This window comes from Sinocyclocheilus anshuiensis, unplaced genomic scaffold, assembly GCF_001515605.1.
Source record: "Sinocyclocheilus anshuiensis isolate Anshui unplaced genomic scaffold, SAMN03320099.WGS_v1.1 scaffold207, whole genome shotgun sequence".
NCBI classification, from domain to species: domain Eukaryota; kingdom Metazoa; phylum Chordata; class Actinopteri; order Cypriniformes; family Cyprinidae; genus Sinocyclocheilus; species Sinocyclocheilus anshuiensis.
In genome coordinates this window covers 1,178,703-1,203,182 of record NW_015551045.1, presented here as the reverse complement: position 1 = coordinate 1,203,182, position 24,480 = coordinate 1,178,703, and the positions used below count along the sequence as shown (strand labels likewise).

The window sequence follows — 24,480 nt, the reverse complement described above, 5'->3', positions numbered from 1 at the left end:
CCAGTGAGGTCCGAAGGTGTGAGAGACCACTTGTGAAAATGCCTCTATTTTGCTTTTTTTTTTTTTTTATTGTAGAACGAAAATAAAAACGAATCAGAATTTGATGGCAACAAAAATTGAGAGCATACCGCTCAAGTCTGCACGTTTGTACAAATCAGTATGATGTGAAAATGTTTGTATCAATTAAAGCAAGGAAATCTGACCTTTGTAGAAAGGAGTTAAAATGGTCAACATCGAAATTTGTTCATTGGTGACCTAGAAATAGTCAAGCATTTTGTTGAAAATCACTAAAGTGCTCTCAGACTTTTGGACTCCACAGAGGAAATTCTGCTGGGAGACATTAAGACTGATTGAAATGAGTGCATGAAATGAGCAGAAAAAGCATGCGCTGTTCTTCTAAGCGACAGCGAGCATATATCATCTGACAATTGAGCTTAAATTTTATTTAACTGCTTTGAATCAATAGTTGTCCATGTTGGTTTAGGGGAAGATTTATAGTGGAATTACTGGCAATAATACGAAACCACAGGACACAACTTGTATTTCTCTCTCTTTTGGGGTCTGCCGCGTCTCTCCCTCTCTCTTTTCTCTGTTTGAAAATGCGTTCATGCTAACTAATCGCGATGACCTCATCCTCTCCTTGAAATCTGTTTCCATGCCAAGCTTATTTTTGAAACACCAAACAGTGTTTATTGAGTCTGCAGTCGCATTTGTGGTCCGGTACCTGCTAGCGGGAAAATAATGCCAATGATTACCAAAAAAAGCAAGCAATTATGTATGAACGACCAGCCGGTGATTGTTTTTAGAGGAGCACAAATTAGCCACCATCCTCACAAGCTCTTATTCGTGAAGTACCATTTTGCACTATATGATTAAACTGCATTTTTCTCATAAGCATTGTCTGAAATATTTATGAGCGACAGAGTTCATGGGTTTGTCTTTTAGGATTTGGCTTTGTGTTGCCAGAACTCATGCTTCTCATTTGCATCTAAAAGAGTATTTTAGCTAATTAATAATGCATTGTTCCTGTGTATACCCCCTTTGCTCCTAAGACAGAGTTGTTTATCTTGTTTATCTGCAGGCTATTGCATTGCAAATTCTCTTTAAGCAGGCTGGATGTTTCAGAGTTACCCCAAGGAGGGTGTTGCATTGATTTTTCACATCAGAGTGTGTTATAGCCACCCTTTGCTATGGGTTTTGAATAAAACGTCTGCTGTTTTGCATTGTCAGCTCCAGTCAAAGCGCAGATGAGCAGAAAGACAACACCACAGTTTTCACCAGGATTCTGGACAGCCTCCTCGATGGCTACGACAACCGTCTCAGGCCTGGGCTTGGAGGTACGCGCAGAGAAGTTTCTCTGATGATTTCTCGCCTCGTACATTTGTGTCCCAGTTTTTTAGCCCTGTGGGAGATTTCTAAACTTACATCTTCAAACGGATGTAACAGTACTTTTTCTCGTCAAAATCAGCAATCAGCAACCAATAATGTTCCAATCGTTTTTTGTTCAGAAATAGGTTTATTAAGGAGTTCAGTATAAACTGTGTGTGTGTGTGTGTGTGCGTGCGTGCGTGTGTGAGAGAGAGAGAGACTATAACAAACATACCATTACAAACATACTATTACAATATGGATATTATGTTAGTTACATGACATAGTTAAGGTAGTTGTATTATCTAATGTAACAATGTAACATCTTTAATTTACAAATAGGTTGATTTGAAACATACAGTATCTTGCATTAATTGCAACTGAATGAGTTTAATGTAAAGGTACAAAATGGAAAGAAGATCAAAAATGTCCTCAATGCATATAATAATTTAGTGTTTTGAAACAATGATTATGTGGACTGATGATATACATAACTGTAATGAAAGTATGTGTTCAGGTTTGGGAAGAATGATCAGCAAGTGTGATCAGTTTGGATTTTTGTATAAAGAGTTTTGAAAATGTTCACCTTACATAACAGAACTAAAATAGTGCAATTTGCTAAACATGTTACAATAATCTAGTGTTATGAAACAATCGTAGAAAGAAATTATGTATCACTGTAATGAACGCAAGAGATCAGATGTTGAAAGAAGTTTTGAAAGTATAGTCACTGAACGACATTAAATGCAAAAGCATGCCTCATCAAAAATGTGATGAAGGCGATGGTGGAAAGCAGTTTTGTTATGAACAAAGCACATCTACCAAACACTGTTTTCCACATAAATGCAGATCATTTAACACCTGACATAAATTAGCTTTGAACCGAACTGAATGATTCATTGAGTTGGCAAGGAACTCCTCACACATGCGGCATATAATTTTTAATTTTCAGCGCGTTTGTTTGACCTTACTTGCATTACCTTAGCGCCCACAAAGTGACAACATGTCATAAATAACAAGTGAAGCTGACTAACAACTTCTGTCAACATCAGTCATCGTTCCATGGCACATAGACATGCTGTTTTTCGTCGAGGCAAGAAAGTAAGGTGCATTTCCACATAAACGACACCCAAGTATTTATAGGTTATAGTGAGGTTTGCTTGATGTGATTTGAAATTTGAATGCTTTGTGAAAAGAAAAGAAAATGGTATCATGACCAACACTGATTGATACTCAAACTCCTAATTTCTTGCTTCAACAGAGCGTGTAACCGAAGTCAAGACTGACATTTTCGTGACGAGTATTGGGCCGGTCTCGGACCACGACATGGTAAAACTTTTTACTTTCTATAAATGTCACATGCTTTCTGTGTAGCCACTGTTCAGAAGAGTCGTTTACATGCTTAAATGTTTTGTTACCAAACTGAAAAGCTTGAAATGTGGTTATTTAATCATAAATGTGAAAACCAGATCCAATATTCAATGAGAGTGGAAGTAAACTTGAAAATGTGACTAATTTATTATAACACCAGAACACATGTTTTAATTACTTCTTTACATAATAAAAAAAAATAAATGTTAGGACACTTCAATGACTTAAAAAAAAAAAAAAAAAAGTCTTGGAATACATAAAATACCAAGTGATATTTATTTATGATTTAGATTTAAGCAATCGACACCTGTCAAACATAAATAAAATATTTTAAACCATAAATGAGAAAAACATAAAATGACACTTGTTTGTTCAAGCATTAATAAAACATGTTCATAATTCTTGTGATGAACCTTGTAAACTTGAGGTGAACATCTATAAAAACTACCTTGACAATGTAAAAATGACGGGAAAAGTAGTTATTTCTGCATAAAGCTCTAGCATTATTTGTTTGCAGATGCCACCTAGTGTGATATATAGTGAAACGACATATTATTAAGTATATCTTTCATGATCTTTTCAGAGCCACTGTATATACTTGATTAGGGAAATGTACTCTTTTAATATTTTTTCATAACATAACTGCGTATCCTGCAGAATATCAGATACTGACTGGATCGAATCACATTTCTCCTGCCAAACATAAGTTATGAAGCAACTCTACATATTATCCAAGCATGCCTGTAAATCAAGTCTTCTAATTTCATAAAGCCAGTTAAAAATGCTGTAGCTATGTTAGCTCTCTTTTTTGCTTTACATCTGATTCGCTCAGTTATGCGACTCTACATCTGGCTGTATCTGTGTCATAATGGATGATCATGCGAAAATGCTCGCAGCTATGACGATCAGTAGTTGTTAGAATGATTCATGCCGCTAATTATGGCCACCGATGCTTCAGAAAGCTCATGGCTCCTCTTGACGACTGCAGTTTTACTGAAATCACTGCACAAAAGCTACTCGATAACTACAAGTCTCAATTAAAATCCTCAAAGCAATTGAGGATGAATGAAAAAGGAGCTTATTTTGTTTTATTTGGAGCTTGACAGCACCTGGTAACTATGACCTATAAGTCTATCACAAGAGTGTAACGTTTTTATATATATATATATATATATATACTATAACACATTTTTAGTAAACAAGCTAAAACTAAACTCTCGGAAAAAAAAGGTGCAAAAGTTTTTTTTTTGTTTTTTTTCAAAAGGCACACCTTTGTACCTAAACAGTCCATATTTGTACCTTAAAGGTACATATTAGCACCTAAAATGTACAAAAGGTACAAAAGTGGTCCTTTTGAAAAGTGACAACTTTTGTACCTTTTTTTCTGAGAGTGTACACTTAAATTTAAACTGAATTTGAATTTTAATTTTTAGCATTTCTCCATGCATGGGATGAGAAAACGATGTGTTATCGGTGGTCTTGCAGGAGTACACCATCGATGTGTTCTTCAGGCAGAGCTGGAAGGACGAGAGGCTGAAGTTCAAAGGTCCCATGGCTGTGCTCCGTCTCAACAATCTCATGGCCAGCAAAATCTGGACCCCCGACACGTTTTTCCACAACGGAAAGAAGTCAGTCGCCCATAACATGACCATGCCTAACAAACTGCTGCGGATCACAGAGGAAGGAACTCTGCTTTACACCATGAGGTGAAGCTGCTGCTTATTTTCCTCAGAAAATAATCACCTTTTCATGTAATTTCCTTTTAATGTTGGTGTTTGATCTGAAGCGATCTGGGTCTCTCTCAGCATAGAAATATATTCTTTTTTTTTTTTTTTTATAAACGTATTAGTCTATAAATGTATATTTTGGATTGCTAGTGTCATTTTATATTTGGCTGTGTCATAAATAACATGGACCTCAGTCTCTCAGGGGACTAACGCACAGTCGCACACATCAGGACAACACATGTTATAAAGCATCCTTTAGTCTACTTAATTAGTAGATTATGATGGAAGTTCATATTTGTGTCAACAAATAGGGGGTCGACATTTACTGATTTATCATGCTGTCAGAGAACTGAGCAGTAGTAATTCCTGTGTAAAATGGGCGGTCTGACCAGTGCATAATAAACCATATAAGTGGTTGCATAGGTCCCCATATGCCAGCGGTTCAGACAGTAATGCATGGTAATAATAGCTTTGATGAAGTTTGCTTGTGTCAGTCATGGTGCATAGAAGAGGAAAAGATGTTATTGGTTTAATTCTGAATTCACGAGTGCTTTGAAGACGCTGTGTCAATGAAACAGCGGTGCACTGTGTTATCGTGGGCACTTCAAGATAGGTTAATAATTCTGGATACCTTATTGTCTGAATTGTTTGGATTTTTAATAAGCACATTAGCTTAACTTCCACTGACCAGTTACATTTTACAACACTGCATGTTTGCTGTGGGTCTGAGCAAAATCAGGGCTGAATAGAAATGCAAGTTCACTCTCTGACAGTAGGTGGCGCTTATGGAACAGAAGGAATACTGTGGTAACCATGGTTACTGCTGTACACAAACTTTATTTTTCTGACATCTGCTTGTGATGGACAAGAAAGGAAGTCACAACAGTATTTAAATGTTTTCAAACAGGTATTCAGTATTGTATTCACTTCGGCGTTTATCAAGCAACACCAAATACTTTTGTTTACCCTTGTACATTTTTGGATTTTAATCTGGACTAAAACATGCCAGATTATTTTTCTATTATTAATAATAATGATATGCTCTATTGTAATTTTTATAAACCACTGGCAGGTGTTTTTGCTTTATTAAAGTAGCAATCTCACTAAATTTTGATAACTTTCTCTGAAAGCGATGGTTGAACTTTAAAAATGTTTAAAGTTTACTTGATAAGTAAATATATCCTCATATTAAAGATTAAAGATAATATTAAAGATAATTAAAGATAATTATACTAAGACCATCTGGTAAAACCTTACAGTTAGGTGTCAGTGTAGGATGTATATACTGGTTAGGTGAAATGGTAGGGAGTGGTAGGGAATAAATAGTAATGTGATGCCATACTTTTAAAATGAGTTTTCAGTGAAGTTTCGAAATTCTTTGCTTGAGGAAACATGACAATATACAGTTAAAATGTTTCATATTTTTGCGCTTGGGCGAGTAATTTGCAGACTGATTTCCTAAATGCACGTGAAATCACCAACATGCCAACAAACCAATGAGAACGCAGAACAATAATGACAATTCATAGCAAGAGAGCGCAGAAGCCAAAACTGATGTGGATCCACTCATCTGAATCCCTCTGGAACTGTCTCAGATTCGCAGAAAATCGCAGTTGTTTGGCAAATAAATAATTTACAGACCGTTACATATGCATTCCCAACATTTTAATTATGCAATTTCAATGTTACACCTCAAATGACAAGGGACTGTTCATATTTACCCTCAGATGGCTTCAGTATGCATAGTATTTAGATAATATAGCAAATTTAATGCTATAATAAACACAAATGTGACCCTGGACCACAAAATATATTATATTTGTATATTTGTACAATACATTGTATGGGTCAAAATTATCAATTTTTCTTTTATGCCAAAAATCATTAGGATATTAAATAAATATCATGTTCCATGAAGATATTTTGTAAATTTCCTACCATAAATATATCAAAACTTAATTTTTGTTTAGTAATATGCATTGCTAAGAACTTCATTTGGACAACTTTAAAGATGATTTTCTCAATATTTAGATTTTTTGCACCCTCAGATTCTCAGTTGTATCTCGGCCAAATATTGTCCTATCCTAACAAACCATACATCAATGGAAACTTATATATTCAGATGATGCATCAATCCCAATTTCAAAAAATTGACCCTTATGACTGGTTTTGTGATCAAGGGTCACAAATGGTAAAATGTATGGTTACATCTTTAAATTCAGAATGGGCGAGCAGCAACAGCACATCAGTGGAGTTCCATATTAATGCATTGCTTTACACCGCTTAATAACAATTATATACAAATACATGTATCCTCGTCCAAATGTATCAGTGGGGTGGGGGTTAATTAACAGTCAAAACTATAATATTGTATCACGCTTTCTCTCTGTCTGTCTCAGGCTTACAGTCAGAGCTGAATGTCCGATGCATTTGGAGGACTTCCCAATGGACGCCCATGCATGCCCTCTCAAATTCGGCAGCTGTAAGTACTGCGTCATTTTACAAGCTTCGGTTGAAAGTTCACATATTACTGCGAGTCTCCAGGCTGAGTAGTGTGAGCAGATGGGGACTCTCTCTTAGGCCCACAGAGCGTAGAGATCATCTCTGACACAACACGTCACACACCCGCATCCACTCAGCCAGCCGAACGGATTTAGCGAGCTCTACCCCGACCCAACTAATCCTCGCAGAGAAAGAACAGATGCGTCTGCGCTGGAGGAAGAGTGAGGGGGGGAAGACACATGAATAAAAAACAAGCTTGTGACTCAAAGCCACGAGGCTCTAAATATTTCAGCGTGTGCTGCGTCTCCGATGTGCTTGAGAGTCCGCTGCAGTATATACGGCTGACAAGTGACGCTTGATTCTGTGTGTTGTTTGTTTGCGTCAGATGCCTACACGAGGGCTGAGGTGGTGTACGTTTGGACGCGAGGGGCAGCGCAGTCTGTGGTCGTGGCTGACGACGGCTCTCGGCTCAACCAGTATGACTTGATGGGACAGACGGTCGACTCGGGTGTGGTGCAGTCCAGCACTGGTGCGTGGTTCCACCTTCTGATGTTTAGAAATGAAGCCTATGGTTATGTTTTAGTAAGTTTAGCCAAAGTAGCAATATATGTGACCCTGGAGCACAAAAGCAGTCTTAAGTCGCTGGGGTATATTTGTAGCAATAGCCAACAATACACTGTATGGGTCAAAATTATTGATTTTTCTTTTATGCCAAAAATCATTAGGACATTAAGTAAAGATCATGTTCCATAAAGATATTTTGTACATTTCCTACTGTAAATATATCAAAACTTAATTTTGGATTAGTAATATGCATTGCTAATAACTTCATTTGGACAACTTTAAAGGCAATTTTCTCAATATTTAGATTTTTTGCACCCTCAGATGTACAGTTGTATCTCGGCCAAATATTGTTCTATTCGTGAAATCACCAACATGCCAACAAACCAATGAGAATGCAGAACAATAATGACAATTCATAGCAAGAGAGCGCAGACGCCAAAGCTGATGTGGATCCTCTCATCTGAATCCCTCTGGAACTGTCTCAGATTCGCAGAAAATTGCAGTTGTTTGGCAAATAAATAATTTACAGACAGTTACATATGCATTCCCAACATTTTAATTATGCAATCTCAATATTACACCTCAAATGACAAGGGAATGTTGATATGACTGGATGTTCATTTGACTTGACTTGATGTTTTAGTAAGTTTAGCAAGGTAGCATGCTCCAGGTTTAATAATATCCCTTGTGGATGTGCAAATTATTATTCTGCTCCCTCTTTTATTGGCCAACTACACAGGTACTGTAACAAAAGGATCCAAAGTGGGTGACATTTTCATTGGACTACCTCTCTTTTCAGTAATATGATTTGGTGGATCTAGTTATCATCAGTCAGTAAACTCTTTCAATGACAATATTTTGACGGATTGATGTTTTAACCTTCTTTGTGTCAGAAAAAAAACATTATGGTAGTGTACTATTCACTCAAATTATTAGGATGTTACTATAATTTGTGATGAAAGATTTTTGTATTAAATATTTTATTTATTTAATATTTTCCTTAATTTCACTTGTGGTTTCAGGCTTCTGGACCCACATTGTGCAGTTTTTTGTTTTTTAAATGCAGTTTACTGAAAGCTAATTCAGACTACAACACAAATTCTACTTTGCTTTTCAAGAAGTACAATACTGAAATGTGAAAAAGAGCATCATAGAGCATGTTCTATTTGAAGCACCATATTTGCATATAAACCATCTGATAAACATCAGATTCATATGCATTCTAAATCATGAGCATCTCCTGAATTGCTCTAAAATCAACTAAGAATGATTTTGTAGCATTTTGCACATGCTCTAAATATCCCATCTTCCAGATGAAAACACATATGAGACATATGAGCACTATATGCTTATTTGTTCCCATGTGGGAAATGCAGGTGCAGAATATCAGACATAAAGCGCATAAATTCCATGATGTTTTCCATACACGTGAATATAGACAAAAAAGGTGCAGTGCAGTGATTAATGAATAATGCATGATCTGCCATAATAATATATGCATACTGTATAAGCAGTATTATATGCTTTAAAGAAATAGTAAATTACATAACTACATGATATCTGTTCAGATATATTATAGTTAATCTTGCATATCAGTATTTGCAGAGAAAAGTCCCTAAATGAAGATACTTCAACGATACTGTTGTATAGACGTTGAGTAATCTTTGCATAGGCAGAAAGTAGTTTTAGAAAACAGGTTTGTATGTGTTGACTCATTCATTCTGTGCCGCTGCTGTCGTACATACGGGTTAGGGAGCATGAACCATGGTAAATTAACATGTTTAAGTGACTGTCCTAATTAATATACGCATTAATTAATGTATATTAAAAAAATCTCTTTCTCTTTCACTTCCAGGAGAGTATGTTGTCATGAAAACACATTTCCACCTCAAAAGGAAGATCGGTTACTTTGTCATCCAGACATATTTGCCGTGCATCATGACTGTGATCCTGTCCCAGGTGTCTTTCTGGCTCAACAGGGAATCTGTCCCCGCCAGAACTGTGTTTGGTGAGTGTCCTAATTGATCTTTAAGTTAAGCAATCAATGAGCTGTTAGCGTCACTCTGCAGCAGCTCTTTCCCAGCATCTTCAAAGCGAGCGAGCTGTTGTATTGTCTAGGTCTATGCTTTCTAAAGCAGCATCCTATCTGAAATGCAATCTCATAAATGATTGATCTGGAATAATCTTCCTCCATGCATCACACAAACACGGTTCCTCATGAAACATACAGTACTGTACACACAAGACCAGAGAGTTTGATGTTAGCGTGTAGCAAAGACATGTAGCAAAATGTCCAGCGTTTCTCATCAACTCATGCCTGTGATGCTGCCTTAGAATTTGGCCAAAAAACAAATCTTTGTAATCATGCAAAGTACGGTAACACTTTTGTTTAGGCACCAATTCTCACTATTAACTAGTTGCTTATTAGCATGCATATTACTAGTATATTGGCTGTTTATTAGTACTTATAAAGCACATATCAATGTCTTATTCTGCATGAGCATATTTTAGATCCCTGAACTACCTTACTAACTATTAATAAGCAGCAAATTAGGAGTTTATTGAGGCAAAAGTTGTAGTTAATAGTTAATAGTGAGAATTGGTCTCCAAACTAAGGTGTGACCCAAAGGACAAGCTGGAATATCAAGCTTAATTGTTAAGGGTGTGAAGCAAAGCCACTATTTGTATTTGGGTCTGAATCTGTAGCAATGGCAAAATTATTTAATAATTCATAAATGTATTGTTTTATTATAAAATATTTGCAAAAGGTAATTTGTGTGTGGGATAGACATGTCCCCACTAGGGTTGCAAAGGGGTGGAACATTTCTGGTAAATTTCCAAAAATCCCTGGAATATTCCAAAAAATCCTGGGAAGTTTCCAAAATGTCTGGAATATTTCCGAAATTCACTGGAAATTTTCCACCTTTTTGCAACCCTAGTCCCCACCACGTTTTGAAAGCCATTGAGAAAATAACTTGAACCCATGTCCAACCCTGAACCCTGAACTACCTTACTAACTATTAATAAGCAGCAAATTAGGAGTTTATTGAGGCAAAAGTTGTAGTTAATAGTTAATAGTGAGAATTGGTCTCCAAACTAAGGTGTGACCCAAAGGACAAGCTGGAATATCAAGCTTAATTGTTAAGGGTGTGAAGCAAAGCCACTATTTGTATTTGGGTCTGAATCTGTAGCAATGGCAAAATTATTTAATAATTCATAAATGTATTGTTTTATTATAAAATATTTGCAAAAGGTAATTTGTGTGTGGGATAGACATGTCCCCACTAGGGTTGCAAAGGGGTGGAACATTTCTGGTAAATTTCCAAAAATCCCTGGAATATTCCAAAAAATCCTGGGAAGTTTCCAAAATGTCTGGAATATTTCCGAAATTCACTGGAAATTTTCCACCTTTTTGCAACCCTAGTCCCCACCACGTTTTGAAAGCCATTGAGAAAATAACTTGAACCCATGTCCAACAAACAGACAAGCCCCAATCCTTCATTTACTCATAATTTTATTCATACGTGTTACACAAAACACATTTGCTCCAGACTCGTTCAGTGGTCGAGTGATCTGCCAGTTTAAACAGATTCGATGACAGCTGCTGTACTGTACAACTGCGTGAATTGACACTGAGCATGTCCTAATATGTACACCTTAACAAACGAGGCTTCTACTTGCATATGTGACCATGGACCACAAAACAAGTCATAAGTGTCCATTTTGTGAAACTGAGATTTATACATCATCTGAAAGCTGATAATGAAGGGGGTGGTCTAATGCTAGGGTCACAAATCTCTATGCTTCTAGCCAACATTTCAGCACAGCCCTTGTAGGAAATCAGTGTGAAATGTTTCTGGTTGCCATGACAAAATTCACACATTTCAGAACAAGTCTTTTTGCTCATTTTCACTCATAGAGTTTACACTCGTTTGCTTTACACATTCACTATTGCGTTGATACTTCAAAAATATTGTGCTGTCGCCTGCCTCACCTGCTATCCAACAAGCACAAGGAGTGACTTCATATACTGCATATTCATATATGAATGCGTTATTTGTTTAGAAGTCATCATCCAAGCCTTTCTGATTAAGGTATTCAGCTTCAGGCACATCCCGGAAATCCTTTGTACGATATCTAGGTCGGCAGGATTTGGAACAGAACAGGATTCGAGGATCTTGCTCAAATTTAGCAAACATCAAAATTTTTTTTTTCTTATTTGGTCTTAAAAAGTTATTCATTTTCAGTTGCTAGTGCTTTTTTAGGAGAAGCATGCAAACTGCAAAATCATAAATTCTTAATTTGACTGTGAGCACAACAGTATTCACTGTGGTTTTTCTTTTCATAAAAGGGGGGGGGGGCGGTGTTACCACCTGTTTTAACACCCACCCCTCACAAATTGCACGCTGGTTATAACCCTTTGCTTTAGAAACAACATTTTTAGTTCACCTGATTAATCTTCTCACATTGATCACATTCAATATCTTACATTAGCCCATTATTGGAGACACCGTTTTAAAATGTAATGTATTCCTTTTTTTTTTCGCTTTCTCAAAATTGGTTTAGATGATCACTGGACCAAGCCGCACAGAAATGAGTGCACATAAATTTCATATTAATGTCTGTTCACTATGTCGAGCCAAACTTGGATGAGAGGCTCTATCTCAACAACTCTTCAATCTATCAAAACAAAACATCTCCATTACATGTAACCCTGAGTAGAGAACGAGAAGCTGCGTCAGTACACTCTTAAAAATAAAGGTGCTTCACGATGCCATAGAAGAACCTTTTTGTCTAAATGGTTCCATAAAGAACCTTTAACATCTGAAGAACCTTTCTGTTACAATTATTTATAAGCTTTTTTTTTCCTTCTTGGGCCTGAAATGGAGGAATTTTGGTCAATATTGATAATTAAACAATATTTTGCTAAATGTGCTTTTGTGCTGAAAACTTGGCTAGTTTAGGCATGGATAAATAATGATGACAATAAAACCACCAGTAGGTGGCAGCAAGCCCCTGTTTTGATAAATGATTTATTGAATCGTTCAAATCAAACGATTCGTTCAAAACAGCTGATTCAATTAGAAACGTAACAAGCCTGCGTCCCAATGTGCATACTATCCATCTTAAATTCTATGTGATATTAGTAATTTTCAATACTATTTAGGGCAGATAGGCTGGATAATATGTACATTGGGATGCAGGGAAAGTGTCTCTGATTCACTTGATTCATTCAAAAACTGATTCATTCAAGGAACGAAACACCGTGTTACTATGCACTATTGTATAAAATGAATAGCACATTTGTGCTCGCACATGTAGGCCTACTGATATTCAGAAAAGTACATTGCTTGTGCAATTAATATAAAAACTCATACATGGGTATTTTTTCTTTAATTGCTTGAATTATAAGGTTATTTTAACCTGTAAGCTTCATCGCGCATGCATTTGGACTCTCAAGGCGTGTTTTTGTTTGGTTTTTGCAAGGTCGATGACTCGATAATGTCAGCTCTCCTATCATCTCTCAATCCCTCACAGTTACACATACAGCACAATAACAGTATGTCAGGGGAATGTTTTTAAATTCTAATGAAGGAAAAATCATACCTTTTCTGTTGTCTTCTTTTTAAAGAAATTCAAAAGTTGCGCTTGAACCATTTTGCGCGAAAAATGACGAAAACTTGCTTCCGCTTGTGTGCAGCTTGTTACAGAACCGAGTTCTGATTGGCCAATCGCCGTTATTCGTGAATTATCTTAAGTAGATCATTTTAACATTTCATTTGCATGATAAGTTTTACATAATACACATTATTAATCCAAAGGGGATGGTAAGGGGGGATGGTGGTTTTACTGAGGGGATGCTTTTTGTAATTTTTTTCAACCATGGGGATGTCATCCCCCCGCATCCCCCCTCAAATTGAGCCCTGATTGTAGAACCAAAAATGGTTCTTCTATGGCATCACTGTGAAGAACCTTTTAAACTCCTTTATTTTAAAGAGTGTAGCTGACACTATAGAAACCCTCCAGACCAAGGCCAAGAACCAAACCTTCTTAAGAGTCAAAATTATCTCCAAACCTGACTCCAACAGTTCAGATGGAGGCCCTGTTAAACCTTCTAGTCCTGTGACGGAACACAAGCATATTGGAAAGGTCTCAGTCGTCTCGTCTTACATGAAACAAGGAACAAGTGTTTCCCTCCCCAAAGCAACACCATCAGTTGGTGCATGTTTCGTAGCAACTCTGGACATCCACCTTAAAGGGGACATAACACACACAATTTCACCCAATCTCATGTTAATCTTGAGTACCTATAGAGTATAGCATCCTTCATATCTCCAAAGAGTCTTTAGTTTGATCAGATTTATAAAAGAAAGATACAGCTTTACGATTCTCTCCGAAAACAGCCGATCTCCTGGAGATAAAGAGTCACGAGCACTTGAGTGCCGATTGCCAACAAAACAGAAATTTGATACAGTTCCAAATCAGGCCTAATGGAAGAACTGGAACTGGTGAACTTCGTCCCCAAATGCAAATCCTAGTATCATGTACAAACCACCATAGAGCAGAATCAGCCAAGGAGCAATTGCCAAATTTTGATAGCCTGAAGCATCAAATCGGTCCATGCATCCTGAACACTCGTGGAGGAAGAGTGTCATCTGCCCACTGCCAAACTCCTCAGATTACAAAACGAAAGTAGAGAGACAGAACCATTCTGACGGGCCAAGCTTTCTCCATTCTCAAAAAGAAACAGCATTGTGTTCCACCTTAAAGGAACATAAACTCCACTTAAAGGGAGTTGCTGAAACACAATAAAACTCTGAAGACAGCATGGGCAGATAAACTGTTTTCCTGAAGAAAAGAGATCTGAGAAGTGTTGGCAACCAAGTGTTGGTTCTTTTGAGGCACTGATGGCGCCTTAATGCCATCAGCTAATGAACTAGGATAAAAATCTCATTGGGCTTCAGACCGTCATCACACCTGAAGGGTATTCCCATAATGTCAGCTTTATAGTGCATTTATGTTATCTGTCATTTGTCTCTTTTTGCCACTTTTGGTAAAGAAACAACATCTTGATTCATGAAACTGAACTACATCTCGTATGAGCATCCTTGACAAGTGTTAGGACACAAGCACTTAATACCTGAATAAATACAGATAATAATATTATCGGAACGTTATCAGAATCGGCCGAGAAAGGCTTAAAATGTAAACATCAAATTGTACCCTCAATGTACCCTCATTATAAAAATAACTTTACTATAGTTTTAGTTCTAACCAGGCCCATAGCCAGCTATATGAGGCCCGGACCTCGGTAGATTTTTCATGTTCAAAAATAAAATTTGTTCTCTGAATGACTGATTTGCGGGCGCAGCCTTTGGACTTTGGACTTGTCTTTTTTACTTAATTTGACAATTTAGGAAGTTAATCTTTACTATAGTTTTAGTTCTAACCAGGCCCATAGCCAGCTATATGAGGCCCGGACCTCGGTAGATTTTTCATGTTCAAAAATAAAATTTGTTCTCTGAATAACTGATTTGCGGGCGCAGCCTTTGGACTTGTCTTTTTTACTTAATTTGACAATTTAGGAAGTTAATAAAGTAGGACGTTGCAGTTTAGGGGAAGCGATATCTTTATCTTATCTTAATTGTAAAAGATTTTAAATAAGTTCAGCTTATTTATTTATTTTTTTATATATTTTTTTTTGTTTGTTTTAATAGCAATATCTGGCAACACTGATCGCCAGCACTTAAACTGACAGTAATCAAAAAAGCCCATGGACAGGTTATTGCATTACGGTAAGGCAAACGCAAAAAATATCATGATAGTATCTTTCAGAAACGTTATCAACGCTGTCAAAAACAATAGTATTTAAAATATCTGTAGAACAAGTAGGTTACAGAATGAAATGAAATACACAAACACTAGCCATGAAGAAGTCTATGCTATGTCATTCAGTATAGTAGTTAAATTTTCACAAATCATGCTAAAAACATTCATAAGAGCACTAGACAATGTTATCAGCTCTATAGCAATGGTTATTAATAAAAACTATAACAGTAATATGTATTGTTGCATTGTTGCATGAATAATAAACAGCTGATAAAATGATCCACCTCTAACTATACTAAAGTATTAACAAATTGTGATGCAATAGGGTAAGATTTAAAAATCATCATCCCTCCAAAACAAAGAAAACATCTTTCACAAACATCTACATGTCTGTCTCCTTTAAAGTGTTTATAGTGTATATGATGAGTTGTATTTGTAGGGTTTAATATAGCAAAATTATTTTCACAATTTTGCTCAAAACTATCCAGAAGTAAAAATAATGTGTTTATCTTTATGTGTAATCTCTGCACAGGAGAGACTTGGTGTTGTTTCCAAAAATATCAGCAAAAATCCAATTTCATGCATCCCTAAAAAACAGTAATCGTTCTGCAGTTTTGGAACTCAAATGAAATGAAACCTTTAAAAAAATGAAGTTAAATAAAATGCTGTCCTCACAAATTGGCGCTGAAATATGGGCAGTTTTTTAACTATTTCTGTACTTTTTTTTTCTGTACATGCTTGATTGATGGGAAAACTTACCCAAAGTGTACAGTTCCATCAATATTTGCTAAACCTTAGGTATCACTTTCTTTTTGGATAGAACACAAAAGATATGTAGAAGGATGTCCAAGAAGCTCCTTTTCTTTCTAATAAGAGTAAATGATGACCACAGCTGTCTTGTCCACTTCCAGTAGCTTGGAACTTTCTGCCAAATAATTCCTTATGGAAAGTCAGTTTTGGGACAGCATGAGGGTGAGTAGATAATGAGTACATTTTCATTTTTTTTTTTTTGTGGTGAGTTATCCCTTTAAGAGACAATGGTGTAATTCTCTATGATAGCACAACACACTGATAAACGGCCCTGCAGTTCCATAACTTGATATATAACGAGGCATAATGCCGATAGTGTGGTTTATGCTGGTGTGAAGAAGTCAGTAATGTCACAAGACTATGATGTTAAAGGAAAATGATGACCAGTATTATGGGTCCATAGGAGGAACTACCTGTATATCACAGAAGCAGCAGCACAAGGCTGAACATATTGTGCTGAAGATATTACTCTGGAGACCTCGGGTTTTTTTAAGCAAATTAAACCAGAGAGAAGGTTCATATTGCTGCTGGAAAGGTCTCAAGACCAGGATAACATTGTTGAGACATAGAACTGTACAGGGACGTGTACAGACATTTTGAGGGGCAGGGGCTCAAGTGGAAAAAAGGGCACTTCTCATATTTATTTTAATTTGGGTTTTTTCTAATCAAAACATTAAATATATTAGGAGTGTGCGATATTGACAAAAATATATCTCAATATTTTCTGGGATTTTATCGATAACGATAATTAGATGATATTGTGTTATTGGTCTTATATCTTAAGGACTGCCGTGGACAGCTGACTCCTACAGTTTTTGATATTCTTCATGTTCTGTGTGGTGATCAGTTCACAGCAGTGATATAAATGAATCTTTTCCAATAAGTTTAAATAGATTTTTACCTTTTATGGGCATTTTTACCTTTATAAAGCCATTTCTAAAGTGTGCATCATCTTTTGAGTCAAATTCTTAAATTGAATCAGTCAATTAGAATAATAAGTCATTTGAGCTGTTAGCAAGCAAATGAAATCAGTGTTGACAAAATTCATCTTTGCAATACAGAGAAAACACAGAATCTGCATTAGAAGGGGCACTTAGATGCATTTACACACTGTTTAATGCAGGACATGCATGTATTTAACCTGCAGTTACAAATGCATTCATATTGTTTTGATATTTTAAACATAACACGTTGAATATTTGAATATTGAATAATTATTAAAAAAAAAATTAAAAGACACTTTAAATGTGAAATTAAAACCGCCAGTAGGTGGCAGCAAGTCACTGTTAATAAGTGAGTCATTGCAACTGAACCAAATCATTTAAACGGTTGATTCATTCAGGAACGAAACACCGTCATGTTGCTCAGAGATGCAAATTGGAATTATATTTGTCATATTGTCAGTCAATATTGTGTCTAAAACGTAAGTATCTTAATATTAAATTCTTGTTTATTGAACTGCTATATAAAATCAATATCACATTTGTAATCATACTGCTTTTTGGTGGAAAAAACGTCAGTCTTCGCGTGATACTGATTAACTATATTAAATGATATAAATATATACATTTCTGCCCCCATATCTTGAATTTTGTGATCATTCTAAATGCATTTTAAACTGAATCATGCAGTGAACTGAATCATGTAGCTGTCATGAGTCATGGATGTTAGCAAGGCAAATTAACTATAATTTATTTTTGTCTTTTGGGTAATTAGCTGTAAATTCGAGGCACAGGTAGCTTAGTCTTTTGTTCATCACCACTCAAGTCCACACCAAGACAAACACAACTGGAAAGGGAGGGAGGGCTTCACTTCTGCGGCTCTCTGCCTGATGCGCATGTGCAGATCAATGTGTGCTACACTGCTGTGCTGCGCCTGCGCGGTGGGGCGTCGGAACTCGACAGTCTCAACCAGTGTTCGAACTATACCGTGGACTTTGGGGGAGCCCACTTGGGTTTTTTTATGGGGGGATTTCACAAATCACGTTTTCAGGGGAGCCCATGTCTTATTAAGGGGAGCCGAGCTCCCCCTAGCTCCCCCGTAGTTCGCACCCTGGTCTCAACATTTCCTGACCCGACCTGATATTTAGGTTTTTTATTAGTTTGACAGGGAAAGCTGTGCGCAAACAGAAACACACGCGCACATATAGCTATACATATATTCATTTATATTAAAAAAAAGACACTCCCCAGAAAAAAAGGGCACTTTCTCTCGAGGAAGGGTAAAGAAAACCCATTTTTACTCAAATTAATCAAAATGCATTTATAGCGTTTTGGAACTAAACTCTTCATATATTCATTTATGAAAAAAATGTTAAAAAGACCCTCCCCAGAAAAAAAGGGCACTTTCTCTTGAGGAAGAAGAAGGGCAGGTGCTCAAGCCCCCTTTGATGTCTATGTGTGCACGTGCATGGAACAGTAAGCTTAATATTATCAGTGTAGAGAGAAAGAGAAATGGCTAAATAACTCAAGACAGCCGGAACTCAAATTAAACCAAAACAAAGCTGCTGAAAAGGCCCTTTAACACCAAAGATAAAGTGCAAGTTCACCATGCAATTTCTGAGAGTAATACGGAAATTAGGCCTTGCCTAGGATGTGAAAGTGTTGAATAGTACATAAGGAACTCACAGAATTAATTATTTTGTTGAAATCCCATAAATAAATATATATTCCATAAATATAACATATATATACTGTATATATATATATATATATATATATATATATTAGTGCTGTCAAACGATTAATCGCGATTAATCGCATCCCAAATAAAAGTTTTTGTTTACATAATATATGTGTGTGTACTGTGTATATTCAGTATGTATATATAAATACACACACATACAGAATATATTTAGAAAATATCTATATGTATACATTTATATTCACGTAATTTAATTTATATATAAATATATTTAATATATAAACATAACATATTTTTCTTAAATATATAGAGGCATGTGTGTCTATTTATATATATGTAATAAATATACACAGCACACACACATATATTATGTAAACAAATAATTTTATTTTGGATGTGATTAATCGCGATTAATCATTTTACGGCACTATATATATATGAATATATATAAATAAATAAAAGCATCTAGAATCTTCTCCAGGTTTTTTTTTTTTATTAGCATCACCAAACAGAAAAGCAAAAATAATTATTTCAGACATGTTTCTCGAACACTCCCCCATCTCCCCCCTTGTGGATCAAAAAGAAAGAAAGAAACATTAATAATTTTATCGCTATATTACATGCTTGCCAAAAAGAAAATTAGCTCTCTTTTTTTTTTCTCCATCATTTATAGTCTCCACAGGCTTTCTTTCCCTAACAACATTACTGAACACCTTTGAGAGTTGATTTCATTTTTGTTGCAATATCATTATTCATTGTTCCTTAATTTGGCTCCTATCCTGGTGTGTGTGTCAAAGAAAATGTTGTGAAAAGATACGGATCATCTTAACAAATGTTCAGTATTTAAACAAGATGAGTGGAAATTTTTAATAACCATGCTTACTAAACTAATTAGAGCGTTACCTTTGGGTGTATCTTTACAGCATGTGGAATAACTATCAGATTATTGTTTCACATGGACACTTTCGGCAAAATCTGCCCTAAATATTTAGCTATTTTTATTATGAATAGTACTGAAGTACCAAAGATACCTTATTGACATGTTTGTCACGTGAAAGCAAACAAGCAATTTGGGGTTACTTTTCTCTGGTATTACTTTTGTAGCTTAAGAACAGATAATAAACATAGTTAATGAAGCGACGAGAATCAGTGTTTGCCAAGAGGATCAGTCTGACTTCAGGATGAAGGCTCAGGCACGTATTGGGCAGAAGAGATAGCACTAATAAAATATGCACTACAATTTCAGTTTGATTACATTCAACAGGACACATCATTCATACTACCGAATGTTTGCCAGCTGTCACATTGAAAATGTGTTCTAAAATTTATAGAAACACTGTCTAGAGAACTGAGTACATTGTCTACTGCAGATCTTGCCTCATTACAGGAGCTCTCTTTGAGAAAACATGGTCACAAAACAGAAAAAGCTCTCAGCAGATCTTTGTACTTCATGTAGGTCGGTATAAATTATCTCCGAATTGAATTGGTGACAGAGTATGCTAATGAATTCTTAGAACATCTATGGAACAGCAGAAATGAACACTAAAAGATACTGTGGATAGAAATCGGGTGGCTGTGGAGGCCATTGCTCTTATAGAAGCATGTATTTAATTTCAGTTATTCTTTTGGAAGGCTCTTATTGATGCAGTAAGATTCACTAAAATCCACATTTGCATTTTAATATAGGCTAGTGTTTGTCTGAAAGACATGCTTGTGCAAAGAAGTCATTGTTGAATTAATGTAGCATTCTAATACAACATTTACAGTAATTTTAGCTTTGAGTGAATCTTAAATGTAGATACGTGCTGTCAGCTACATAAATTACATTATTTTCAACATATGGATAGATTAAGGACTAAAACAGATATACAGTAGCTACATGAAACACTGTTCTTTCATACTAATATCCATTTTAGACAGTGCATACCTTAAATATCAGGAGATATTAACTCAGATATCTAATCAGCCAATCGCATGGCAGCAACTCAATGCATTTAGGCATGTAAACATGGTCAAGAGGTTGAAACCGAGCATCAGAATGGGGGAAAAGGTGATTTAAGTGACTGTGAATGCTCAACTACTTCTAGGGTTTACAGAGAATGGTCCAAAAAAGAGAAAATATCCAGTGAGTTCTATGGGAGAAAATGCCTTGTTGATGCCAGAGATCAGAGGAGAATGGCCAAACTTTGAGCTGATAAAAAGGCAATGGTAACTCAAATGACCATCATTTCAACTCATCGGAAATACGTGCCTCTACCTACATTTCTGCGAAACTCAAAAAACGTACCTATACACACGAATCGCTGCGGTTTCCAGTTGAAATGAACACTAGAGGCAGTAAAACTCCCACAACTTTTATTCCTTTTCACACAAAGTTTGATTTGCACGTCCACAGTTTCGATCAATTTTTGTATAATTACTTGAGGGATATTACGTTATGAATTCAAAACGATTTTAAAATGCTGCGAGATTTGAAAACTGATACTTTTGGACGTTGCCGTCACATATACAGCTTCATATGCATGCGTTTTCATATGCAAGAACTCCGGTACGAACCCCGTGAAACTACGGTTCGACAAAACAGCTCAAATCCGTTAAAGGGGTCATAGGATGCCCATTTTCCACAAGTTGATATGATTCTTTAGGGTCTCAATGAAAAGTCTGTAACATAGTTTGGTTAAAATTTCTCAATGGCAGTTCCGAGCCGCTCTCTGAGGGACTGTTTACTTTAGCCGTATTCATCGTGAAACTTGCTAACTAGCACATTATTAGGAAAGTCGATTTGCAAAGATTCATAAAAGAACCTTATACTCACTTCTTCTGTAGATGAGGCTGGATCATGAATGATTCGCGTGAACATAGATGCATTTAGGCAGATCGGGGGAGCATTCCCTTCACAAACAAACGTAATCCACTGTCTTCAGCAGCTCAGATGTCGGAAGTAAATGGCTACTGCTGTTCATGATTACATCCAACATCAGAACACCTCAATCGCTTAGGAGTCATTATTGTCTACATCTGCTCCGGCGGTGAAACACTGGCGGACTGATGACAGTCACTCAAGGCGGGTCTAAGATAAGACACCAGTCCAGTCTGTGCTGAAACGCTACTGTCAATCAAACTATCGTGGGAGGGGCCTGTCTGTGTGATGTCACAAAGACAGGCATCTGAGATCGGCTTGATTTGAGAAAGGAGTAAATATTTTAGTAGATTAAAAAAAAACACTGGGTGGATTTTTATCATTATAGGGTGGTTGTGTACACACACTGCCAACACACATTTCAGTTCAAACAACTTGTAAAAGTGCATGTAGCATCATATGACCCCTTTAAAATAAAAAAGGAAGTTAAAATAGCACGGTTGCATCAACAAATCCATTTTTATACCAGTTTTGCATTTGTTAACACTATCGGGCAGGTTTAGGGATGGATGTAGGGGATATTTTCAACACGATAGAGCGTTAATGTTTAGCAACACTCCTCGGATACTTGAATTATGAACATCCACAATATGTACCTGAAGCAATGTAATAAAAACACAGCAAAACGTGCCTATATCAACCAGGGTCACGTATTGAACCTGCGTTTTAGCGCCACTCACTTTGAAACTGCCACGAAACGTGCAGTAAGGTACGTAATAACGATGTTGCAGAAATGTATTTAGAAGCACGTTTTTCCAAAGAGCCTGGGTTGCATGTAAATGTGAACCAAAATCTCTGAGGAATGTTTCCGTTACCTTGTCGAAAATAGAAGTTAAGGCAGTTCTGAAGACAAAAGGGGCCCAACACTATTAAACACTATTTTGTTTTCTGGCAGATTGATTAAAACCTGACATATAGTTGTTTAATGCAAGCTCTTTTCTTATGCTTTGTCCACTGCAGGAGTGACCACTGTCCTTACCATGACCACCCTGAGTATCAGCGCGAGAAACTCTCTGCCCAAGGTGGCCTATGCCACAGCCATGGACTGGTTCATCGCCGTCTGCTACGCATTTGTCTTCTCTGCTCTCATTGAGTTTGCCACTGTTAACTACTTCACCAAGAGGGGTTACGCCTGGGATGGGAAAAGTGTGGTGCCAGAAAAGGTAAAGCCATTTCAGTTTTCAAATAAAAGAGAAAAAAAAACATTTTAGTCATAGACCAATAAAAGATTTGTTCATAAAAATGAAAATTGTCATAATTTTCTCACTCTCAAGTGTATTGTGTTTATTATTATTATTATTATTATTATTATTATTACTGGTGGGGGTGAAATGAAGGTGTTGCAGCTATTGAAGGCACATATGTTGTATTTGTGTGTGTGTGTGTGTGTGTGCATTGCTGAAAAAGAACAACACCTACACGGCCGCGACGGCGACAACGTTTGCTCCGAACATTGCCAGAGACCCTGGTTTGGCAACTATTGCTAAAAGTGCCCCCCCTCCGCCAACCGAGCCCAAGGAAGAGCCAAAACCCAAACCCCCCGAGGCCAAGAAGACCTTCAACAGCGTGAGCAAGATCGACAGGATCGCCAGAATAGCCTTCCCGCTGCTCTTCGGGACCTTTAACTTGGTGTATTGGGCCACTTACTTGAATAAAAAACCCAAATTACAGGGCGCCCAGCAGCCACACTAATTCCATCTCCTCGGTTTTTCTCTCTTTTCTTTCTTATGTTTCTAAACAATAACAAAAACAGTGAAGCGAAACGATTTGTTTCAATGATAGTCCAGCTCCCACTTTCAAGTTTGTGTCGACATATGTAACATACTGTATCTTCCTATAATAACGAGAGCGACTGTATTATGTACAAACCACTGCACTGGAAGGGAACTCATACTATATATATACAAACAGACACAGTATATCAGACCTGAGAGAATGCTATTCTGCAAATGCACATAGAATTATAGTTTAAAACTCCCTTCCTTAGAGAATAGTTAACCCCAAAAAAATATTATTTCATTAAATACTCTCCCTCGTGTTGTTCCAATCCTGTATGCTCTTGTTGAACACAAAAGGAGACACTTTGCTTTACTTTTGTTTTAGCGACCATGTCTGTCAACAACAACACGCAGCGTAAAAGTAAAAGCAGTCCTTGCAAATCACGCACTTTATTCCAAGTCTTCTGATGAGTTCCTGCCACATAGAAATATAGATGACGTATGCAGTTTTTATGGCGCTTTCATTGCCTTTTTTTGTTTGTTTTTGGACATATGTGCTGATTGTGTTAATGTATGTCTAAACATTCTGAAGAATCTTCTACTTTTGTCTTTCAGAAGAAAAAAAAGCAGACAGGTTTAAAACAACATGAGGGTGAAATAAAAAAAAAATGGGGTGAACTGTTCTTTTAAGATTCTTTTAACATAAAATATGTTTTTGCATTACATTAGCAATTTTTGCATGGGTGCAACAGATTACCCAGTTAACAGCTTGATTTAAACAGTCATGTGCTCCTCTGTTTTCTCTCTTTAGCCTGTGTTCTGGATCTTCTGTTATTTAACCTTAGGATTACATTAACAGCAATAAAACATGTCTCAGTGGGGAAAAAAACAATCATTTACTCATGGATATTAAAAGTGTAGAGAAAAGATTAATGTGTATATCATAAAGCGTACTATTTATTTTGTTTTCATGTAAATATTATAAAGATGTCAATATTAATTTTGAGCTTTGCTAAATGTAACTACA

At 36.5% G+C, this 24,480-nt stretch overlaps 1 protein-coding gene across 1 annotated transcript in view; it reads left to right on the top strand.

Annotated features, from left to right (window-relative positions):
- The window catches only part of LOC107661673 (gamma-aminobutyric acid receptor subunit alpha-1-like), a 28,336-nt gene extending 4,209 nt beyond the window's left edge, over nucleotides 1-24,127 (top strand). Inside the window, exons 4-10 of the mRNA XM_016451384.1 lie at nucleotides 2,630-2,697; nucleotides 4,225-4,445; nucleotides 6,866-6,948; nucleotides 7,354-7,497; nucleotides 9,388-9,540; nucleotides 22,696-22,931; nucleotides 23,128-24,127. Of these exons, the coding sequence (XP_016306870.1) occupies nucleotides 2,630-2,697; nucleotides 4,225-4,445; nucleotides 6,866-6,948; nucleotides 7,354-7,497; nucleotides 9,388-9,540; nucleotides 22,696-22,931; nucleotides 23,128-23,427 (1,205 nt within the window). The 3' untranslated portion in view covers nucleotides 23,428-24,127. The remainder of the gene's footprint in view (nucleotides 1-2,629; nucleotides 2,698-4,224; nucleotides 4,446-6,865; nucleotides 6,949-7,353; nucleotides 7,498-9,387; nucleotides 9,541-22,695; nucleotides 22,932-23,127) is intronic.
- Nucleotides 24,128-24,480: the final 353 nt, after the last annotated feature.